This window comes from Arachis ipaensis, chromosome B07 (assembly GCF_000816755.2).
Source record: "Arachis ipaensis cultivar K30076 chromosome B07, Araip1.1, whole genome shotgun sequence".
NCBI lineage: Eukaryota > Viridiplantae > Streptophyta > Magnoliopsida > Fabales > Fabaceae > Arachis > Arachis ipaensis.
Genome location: NC_029791.2, coordinates 114,243,685 through 114,253,330, shown reverse-complemented (window position 1 = coordinate 114,253,330; position 9,646 = coordinate 114,243,685). Strand labels below are relative to the sequence as shown.

Below are 9,646 nucleotides of genomic sequence, written 5' to 3'. Positions count from 1 at the left end.
TCTCATATATATATATATATATATAGATGATTGTAATAACAAAAGTACTGAGATTTTTTATCCCTCAACTATCTTTCTTTTCTCTTCTCAAAACCTCCGTCTCATATGGTGCTTGCTCCATTGTTTCACCACTCAATTCTGCAGATTTAAACAGAGTTTTGTTAGAGAATACGGACTGTGGAGTGCAAAGAGAAAAGAAAAGCATGAGACTTTTTCATATTCTCGGAATTTTCGTTTGCTAGGCTCACCTCAATCCCACTCTGCTAATATATAGGCCAGCTTTTTAGTTGTGGCAAAATAGAAGTAAGAATATGAGAGAGATGGATATTGGCGGTGACCAATCTGGCCAAGCTCAGAGCCAGGAGAGAGCCATTTCGAAGATCGTGATAATCATTGGTAGCTTCTTGTGACCTTGCTCCTCCCCATCTTCGTCTCTTTATTTGTTGTTGTTAACGATGTTGCTTTTGAATATCATCAGCTATGCAGTCCGAGGCGCTTCCTCTCGTCAATAGGTTCCAGCTCACCGAGGATCCTCACCCTCCGTGCGGGTTTCCACAAGGGGTGCCTTGGGTGCGTTATCATGGCTCATACAAAGACCTTGACATAAGCTTGTTTTGGCCTGGGAAAGATCCTACTTTAGGTATGCACCCCATTTTAGCATTCTTCTCAACACTAAGGCCTAATTGTAATGTAATACCCAATCTTAATTAGGTTATGATTCTCTGCTCTGCGGAAGATATGTCATATGTGTAATATGTGTGGTAACCTGTCAAAAGTTAATTCTATGCTAAGTGCTAACCCGCTCCACACCTTCAACACTCTACCTTGGATCCATTTCTATCCTAGCCATTTGAAAGGAACCGAAGATTGTGGCAAGTTTGATTGCGAATTTTTTATTCATGAGTTATGTTCATTTCTTTTAGGGGTTGACAGTGTAGGCACAATTTCCTCTGCTCTGGTAACATATGCTGCTATTCAAGCACTAAAGCCAGATTTGATCATAAATGCAGGCACTGCTGGTGCTTTCAAGGTAGGCACTGTCATTCTCCTTTTTACTTGCATCACCCTTATGGTTGCTTGTTTTTTGGTTTTTTACTTCAGAGTAATTTTTATATTGTTTTATCTGATAATTGATGGTAGGCCTGATGCAGTAGTTTTCCTTCTTTATCTGATAATTGAATAACTTTTTTTTAAGATATGAAAACATAATGCCTTATACAATGTAACAAACAAGACCAACAATTATAAGATGATGAAGCATGTAGCTGAAAACATTTTCGTATTCTAATGAAGATATATAATCATTTGTATATGCATAATATATTTTTTGAAATCGTTTCATCCTAGTTGTTTTCAGGCCAAAGGAGCTAGTGTTGGTGATATTTTCATTATATCAGATTGTGCTTTCCATGACAGAAGAATACCCATACCTGTAAGTATTATGTTATATCTTGTAGCTCTTGCTTGATTTGTCTTTTGCTCCCTTATCTATTTGAAATGTGATTGACTATATAAATTTCCTATTTGAGACTCTGATTATAGAATAACCTATTGTTGTATTGCATGTATCTTGTGGAGGGCTGCTCTAGTTTTGGTTATTGTGTTCTATCTGTGTTGAATACTTTATCCACTTTTTTCTATGTATCTCCTCTATCCACCTAAACTTCTAGTTATACTATTTATTTACCTTGGAGGGGGAAAAAATGACAAGATATTAGGCGTGACATACCTGATTTAACAAGCTTAAATAACCCATTTCTCGTCTTCCACAGGTTTTCGATCTGTATGGAGTTGGTTCGCGTAAAGCCTTTGAGACACCGAACCTTGTAAAGGAACTCAACCTCCAGGTGTGCGCTAGCTGCTATACTCATGTATTCAAAGTTACCAAATATGTGAAAACTTTTTTCTCTTGCATCTTCAAATATCCTTTCTTCATTATGTTTGCTAAAATGAATCTAGTCTTGTTCAAATTGAATTGTGAACTGAAAAGGTCCGTTAGTATCCACATTTGTGGTCATGAAAATAGGTTCCAGTTTTTCAACAGATTACCTGGACTGGATTAAATGCGTGTGTGGTACACTGTACACGAAGTTTGTGCCTCTGACCACATACAAATTCATATTGTCTGAGTTTGACACAACCACTAGGAAATTCTCTTCGTTTCAGAATTGTTATTGTGACAATTTATGTATGCCGCATTTCATTATGAACTAAGAAAATTCTCAATCTACCATGTGCGCTAGCTGTTACTTTTTACCGACCAACAATGCATTACTTCTTGCTGCTATTACTTACTTTGTTGCCTTGATGTGTAAAGCCTGTGAGGTGAGGCAATTAGATTATGAGATGGTTTGCCCCAATCAGATAATAGATCTAGTCAGTAAAATGGAATATATTGTTCTTGTATTACCTTTGGTGTATTGAGGTTGAATTTTTTTTTTAGTTCCTTATTGTGGTTCGATTTTGGTTTACAATTCTGTGTCTGTAAGTGATTAAACATATTTATCATAGAAAATAAGCGTGATCACAATCATGGTGTTCATTAAGTGTGGTACTGGATGTCATAGCTAATTTGTACACAAGATATTCTCATGTCTTTGATGTCCGCATATTTAATTGTTTGAAAATTTTCAGCAAAACTTGAACTCTCAATGATTGGCATGCACGTTTCAGGTTGCCAAACTGTCCACGGGTGATTCTTTAGACATGACACAACAGGATGAATCATCAATCATTTCAAATGATGCCACGGTTAAAGATATGGAGGTAATCACCTTAGCAAAATTGTTCTTTTGTTCATCTATTGGGAGATGGCATGAATGCATATCTTCCAGATAATTCCTTGTTCCATCAGAGAAAACTCATTAACTAGTAATTGTTAGTATGTTTTATCTTTCGCTCATCGAAGATTAATTCCCTTTTTCAACATCTTTCCCAGGGAGCAGCTGTTGCTTATGTTGCTGACCTTCTGAAAGTTCCTGCAATTTTTGTGAAAGCTGTGACTGATATTGTTGATGGTGACAAACCAACTTCAGAAGAATTCCTACAGAATTTGTCTGCTGTAACTGCTGCACTTGACGTGGCTGTTGAAAAAGTGATTACTTTTATTAATGGAAAGTCCCTCACCGAACTTTGACAACCTAATATCATATTTGGATTTTAATTTTTGTAATATCCAATGATCCGATTGACGGACTTACCATGTGCAATACCATTATTGATTGCTGATGTGTGAGATTTTAAGCAAAAATAGAATCTTTCTGAGAAAGATATTGTGGCCATTACCTTCCCAGTGTCTTGTGTCCTTTCTCTTTATGGTTGTGTTACTCAACTAGCCAAGCTTGCGGCTTCCATTGTAAACATGTACTGTCTTCATTGAGTTGCATAATACAATATGCTTGATTATTGACTTCCAAGTATATTCCATGATGTTGAAGAGAGGATTTATTTATCATGGATATTAGATGCTAAAATCCATTTTGATTCAATAGATCTTGGAGATACCGTTAAGGCTGAAAATAATACATTCCAGAAGGATAAAGTCAAAGTTATGATTTTTCTTCGTCGTTATCTTGACGTATGATTAAAAAATGAATATCTCACATTAAAAGATCCTGCAGATCTATGGAAAGATCTTAAAGAAAAGTACAATTATCAAAAGACGGTGATACTTCCTCAAGGCCGATATGTTAGAGAAAACTTTATCGACCTTCCATGTTTCGAATGTGCTCATGTAGCAGTAGTATCGAGAAAAATTATTTAAAAAGTATTCTGAGTTAATTTCTTGCCTTCTTGTTGCTGAACGCAACAATGAATTACTTCTAAGGAATCATAAAGCGCGCCCAGCTGGCGCCGCCCCATTTTCTGAAGCAAATGCGGCAACTTATAACCCCAGAAGAGGTAAATGACAAGATTTTGATAACAAGAAAATTTATGGAAGGAAAAGAAATTACGTTCACAAGAAAGGATCTCACCAGAAGTGGGATAAAGAAAGAAACAATGGTCAAAATAAATCAACAGAGGATACATATTTTCGTTGTGGTGGAAAGGGCCATTGGTCACGTACCTGTCGTACCCCAAGGCACCTAGTTGATCTTTATCAAGCATCATTGAAAAGGGAAGACAAAGGAAAGGAAACAAATTTTGTTTCAAATAATGAAAATTTCACCACTCATTATGATGTATCTAATTTCTTTAAGGATTCTGAAGGAAATATTGGCTATTTGATCAATGATGGAATAGTTTGATATGTGTATATGTTTGTTAAGTATTCATGTGAATAATTTTACTGTGCATGTACTTCTACTCATTTTATTATTATTATCATTTGTCTTTGAAGAAAAATGGCAAGGACATATTCTGAAGATATTTGCCTTACGGATAGTGCAAGTTCGCACACTATTCTTAAAAGTGATATATATTTTACCAATTTTGTGCCAAAAGAAGAATATGTTAATACTATTATTGGCTCAGGTAATGTGATAGAAGGCTCCGGAAGAGCTATAATTTTATTTTCTGGAGGAACAAAATTTATAATAAATAATGCACTATTATCTACCAAGTCTCTGAGGAACTTGTTGAGTTTCAAAGATATTCGCCGAAATAGATATCATATTGAAACAATGAATAAGAAAAATCATGAGTATTTATGTATCAAAACTCATGATTCAAATAAGAAAGTTATATTAGAAAAATTACCCTCACTTTCATCTGGGTTATATTATACCAAGATTAGTGCAATTGAATCACATGCCACTGTAAACCAGAAGTTTACTAGCCCAAATAAATTCATAACTTGGCACGACCGATTGGGTCATCCGGGAACAACCATGATGCGGAGAATTATTGAAAACTCCTATGGACATTCGCTAAAGAACCAGAAGATTCTTAAATCTAGTAAATTTTGTTGTGCTGCATGTTTTCAGGGAAAGTTAATTTTAAGGCTATCAATAGTAAATGTTGGATTTGAGTCCCATGAATTCCTAGAAAGGATTCAAGGTGATATATGTGGACCTATTCATTCACCATGTGGATCTTTTAGATATTTTATGGTCCTGATAGACGCATCTTCGAGATGGTCACATGTGTGCTTATTGTCTTCTCGCAACTTGGCGTTTGCGAGATTACTGGCTCAAATTATTCGATTAAAAGCACTATTTCCAGAAAATCCAATCAAAGTAATTCGTCTTGATAATGCTGGTGAATTTACTTTCCAAGCTTTTGATGCTTATTGTATGGCTAATGGAATAAGTGTTGAACATCCAGTAGCTTATGTTCACACACAAAATGGGTTAGCAGAATCACTTATTAAACGCCTCCAATTAATTGCTAGACCCTTGCTTATGAGAAAAAATCTCCCAACCTCGGTTTGGGGGCATGCTATTTTACATGCCTCAACACTTATTCGTTTGAGGCCAATGAGTTACCATCAGTTCTCTCCTATGCAATTAGCTTTTGGCCAGCAGCCAAAATGTTTCCCATTTAAGAATATTTGGGTGTGCGATATATGTTACCATTGCACCACCTAATCACACCAAAATAGGACCCCAAAGAAAATTGGGGATATATGTTGGATATGATTCTCCCTCTATAGTGAGGTATCTTGAGATACAAACTGGAGATGTATTTAAAGGCCGGTTTGCGGATTGTCATTTTGATGAATCAAAATTTCCAACATTAGGGGGAGAGAACAAGCTTCCTGAAAAGGAACTTAATTGGAATGCATCATCGTTGATGCATTTAGATCCTCGATCAGGGCAATGTGAACTAGAAGTTCAAAAGATTATACATTTGCAAAGAATAGCAAATGAATTGCCTAATGCATTTTCTGATACAAAGAGGATAACCAAATCTTATATACCAGCGGAAAATGCCCCAATTCGAATTGATGTCCCAGTAGGACAAGTAGCCACTAAAACAAATTCACGCCAGAAGCGTGGCAGGGCGGAAAATGTCCCAATTCGAATTGATGTCTCAGTAGGACAAATAGCCACTGAAGCAAATACACGCCAGAAGCGTGGCAGGCCTGTCGGTTCCAAAGATAAAAATTCTCGAAAGAGAAAATAGGTAAATACTATTCCTGTTGAAAAAGACACAGTAAAGACACCTGCAGTTGTCCAAAATTTTGATATAATTTTAACGCCAAAAGACGTTCAAGTACCTGAAAATTGTGAAATGATGAGATCTCGATAAATTATGTCTTTATAGGAGAGAAATGGGACCGAAATAAGACAACTGTTAATGAAATATTTGTATATAATGTGGCATTAAATATCATGCATGAAAGTAAGGATCTTGAGCCAAGATCAGTCGAAGAATATCGACAAAGGAATGATTGGCCAAAATGGAAAGAAGTCATGAAGACTGAATTAGACTCACTTGCAAAACGTGAAGTCTTTGGACCTGTAGTCCATACACCTGAAGATGTAAAAGCTGTTGGATACCGATGGATATTTGTGAGAAAACGAAATGAGAAAAATGAAGTTGTGAGCTATAAAGCCCGACTTGTGGCACAAGGTTTTTCACAAAGGCCCGGTATAGATTATGAAGAAACGTATTCCCCTGTAGTGGATGCGATAACATTGCGTTATTTGGTCAGTTTATCTGCATATCATAAACTGCATATGCACTTAATGGATGTGGTAACAGCCTATTTATACGGCTCATTAGATCGGGATATCTATATGAAAGTCCTTGAAGGACTAAAGATATCTAAACCATCCAATGAATATTCACAATATGGATTCAAGAATGATGATATCTGTCCATGCGTTTTCATAAAGAAATCTACATATGGATTCATTATAATTGCTGTGTACGTTGATGATTTAAATATCATTGGGACTCTTGAAGAGATTCCAACAATTATAAAAACTCTAAAAGAAGAGTTTGAGATGAAAGATCTTGGAAGGATTAAATTTTGTCTCGGCCTGCAGATCGAGCATATAAAAAAAATGGGATATTTATTCATCAAACAATATACACAGAGAAGATTTTGAAAAGATTTTATAGGGATAAGTCACATCCCTTGAGTACCCCAATGATCGTAAGATCTTTGGATGTGGAGAATGATCAATTCCGTCCTAAAGAAGAGAATGAAGATATCCTTGGTCCTGAAGTACCATATCTTAGTGCCATTGGAGCGCTAATTGAAGGTTGTGATAGGTTTAGAGAAGGGGGGTTGAATCTATGCCTTCCTTTTAGGTTGCTGTTATGATCTTTTAAACCAATCTTTCAATTTTGATTCTGTTTGTACTCAGTAGCGGAAATTTATGAGACAATTTATTTTTGTCTCATGAATATCAGAAAACAGAACACAACAGAGAAGAGAAAAGCTAACACCAGCATATATCCTGGTTCGGTTGCCTTGTGCTATGCAACCTACGTCCAGTCTCCTCCACAACAATGGAGGAATTTTCACTATAGTTAAAAGTATTACATACACCAATTTCACACTCAAGTTCTAACCTAACTTGACATTGGCTATGCTAATACATAACTCTTCACTCTTAGCGCTAACCCAACTAAGAAAGGGATACCTAACAGGTACAAGATACAAGACACTTAATCAACCTAAAGAAATCTGAAATAACTCTAGGCTTTTCTCTCAAGTGTTTCACTCAGCCTTTTTTTCACTTATGGCTTTTACTTGAGCTTTCTCATAATGCCTTTTCTCTCAAGAAATTACAGAAAGATAAACATAGAAAAGTAAATACAATCTGTAACAAACATGAAGGAGATTGACTGCATCAACAGCCTCTTTGCTATGTGATAAACCAGATTTGCATGTCTCTGATTCAGTTCTTCATTTTGGCGGAATGCTTCTTTGAAAGAACGCACTGTCCAAGTAGAGGAACTTCTTCAGAGAACTTCTTCACAGAACAAAACCTCAACACTAGGTTATCTCTCCTTGACTCCTGAATGAGTAGCAAGCCTCTTTTATCTCCTTGCATGTTGCTGGGTTCACCTTCCTAGGTCAACTTCTTGAGCCTTGAGCTTCACCAACCCAGCCGATCACCTTTTTCCCAGTAATCTTCAAAATAGAAGCTTTGCTTCTGACCTTCCAATGTTGACCGAAAGCCATAAAGCAGCAACCACAAGAGTCTTCCAATGGTCAACTTGATCTGAGCCCTTGAAAACCAACTTGGTTCCCAAGACATGTTTGAGACCGTGGATTTACAGCAGAGAAAAACAGAAATCCTCTTTTCTATATAGCTCAAAACGGAGTGGCAGAGAGTTGAGGATGATGAGAAGAAAGTGTGTTGCATGTATGAGGAAAAGGATTACCTTTAACCTTCTGATCTTCTCTTGATATGGTTTGAAATGGTTAATTAGACCTTACCCCTCTTTGCTTAACCTTCTCTTTCCTTCTTCTTTCATGACTAGCTTAGGGACTAAGCTCTCTTTCTTACTTTTTCTGAGTTTAGTGATTTGACTGACACAGAGAAGAGAGGAACGTTGCTTTGAAAGCAATGAGAGAGAGTGAAGACTTCAATCTTGTATGAGAAGCTTGGTGTGATCAACTTGGATTGATGGACACGGGCTTGAATTGGTTTTGATTTGCTTGGCCCGTTGGTTTCTTCTTTTGTTTCTTTTGGACTCCATTTGATTAACCAGCCCATTAGCCTTGATATTTTTATGAGTTAATAGTCAATTTCGTCCCCGAAAGTGTCCTCGATCTCCATTTTCATCCCCGAAAGTCAAAATTAATCAAAAACGTCCTCGAAAGATACCCGTGTTGATCACGTTCGTCCTTCCGTCTTCTCGGTTGATGAGATGGCAAACGGCCGCTTACGTGGCACGTTAACTGCCAAGCTGGCCAACGCCAGGGTGTAGGATGTTGTTGCTGACAAGATAAGTTTCGTTTAAGCCATCAAATTAGTCCTTCGAGTTTATAAACCTTAATTTCTTTTCCTTTTTGCCCCTCCATGAGTTCCCTCACAAGCCCCTCAACCTGCTCTCTCTTAACATCACACTCAATCTCTATCCCAATCCCCCATTTCTTGCATGCACAGAAGCTGTTTGTTTGTTGTTCTGCAAAGAAAGGCCAACATGCCATTGGAACTCCCTCACATATGCTCTCCAATGTTGAGTTCCACCCACAATGTGTTAGAAATCCGCCAATTGATGCATGACACAGAACTTTCTCTTGTTGGCACCACCCCAATACCAATCCCCTCTCACATCTTTCAATCACATTCACATATTCATCACTTAATTTCCCATTACCATTATTATTATTATTATGCACAAGATTAGGCCTTATGACCCACAAGAAATGGTACTTGCTATTAACCAAACCCCAAGCAAATTCACTTAGTTGCTTTGGTGTCATAATCACTAAGCTACCAAAGTTCACATACACAACAGAACCTCTGTCTCTTTTATCCAACCATTCCAAGCATTTGTTGTCTTCCTTCCACAGATTCAGATCAATCGACTCCAATTGAGTATTTGAGTTTGAGAGCTGTTTGAATAGCATTGATAATGGACCAATGGAGTAGACATTGGAGTATTTGGCTCTGATGGCATCCAAAACCTCTGATTCTAAGTCTTCAAAGGTGTTAAGGATAACCCCTTTGGCATGCATAGCAGTGTTCACTTTTACTATGTTGTAATTGAACATTACATCAGAAGGATTAGTAGT

General features: G+C 37.0%; 2 protein-coding genes across 3 annotated transcripts in view; one reads left to right on the top strand and one right to left on the bottom strand.

Annotated features, from left to right (window-relative positions):
• The window catches only part of LOC107605910 (5'-methylthioadenosine/S-adenosylhomocysteine nucleosidase 1), a 6,048-nt gene extending 2,629 nt beyond the window's left edge, over positions 1–3,419 (top strand). The window contains exons 2-8 of the mRNA XM_016307858.2: positions 145–396; positions 479–640; positions 924–1,030; positions 1,358–1,432; positions 1,773–1,847; positions 2,674–2,766; positions 2,939–3,419. Coding sequence (XP_016163344.1) covers positions 312–396; positions 479–640; positions 924–1,030; positions 1,358–1,432; positions 1,773–1,847; positions 2,674–2,766; positions 2,939–3,136 — 795 coding nt within the window. The 5' untranslated portion in view covers positions 145–311 and the 3' untranslated portion in view covers positions 3,137–3,419. The remainder of the gene's footprint in view (positions 1–144; positions 397–478; positions 641–923; positions 1,031–1,357; positions 1,433–1,772; positions 1,848–2,673; positions 2,767–2,938) is intronic.
• The window catches only part of LOC107605911 (7-deoxyloganetin glucosyltransferase-like), a 3,871-nt gene continuing 2,006 nt past the window's right edge, over positions 7,782–9,646 (bottom strand). Inside the window, exon 2 of one of the 2 annotated variants that reach the window (XM_021106280.1) lies at positions 7,782–9,636. In XM_021106280.1, coding sequence (XP_020961939.1) covers positions 8,873–9,636 — 764 coding nt within the window. In that variant the 3' untranslated portion in view covers positions 7,782–8,872. The remainder of the gene's footprint in view (positions 9,637–9,646) is intronic. The other variant, XM_021106281.1, reaches the window with a different exon arrangement.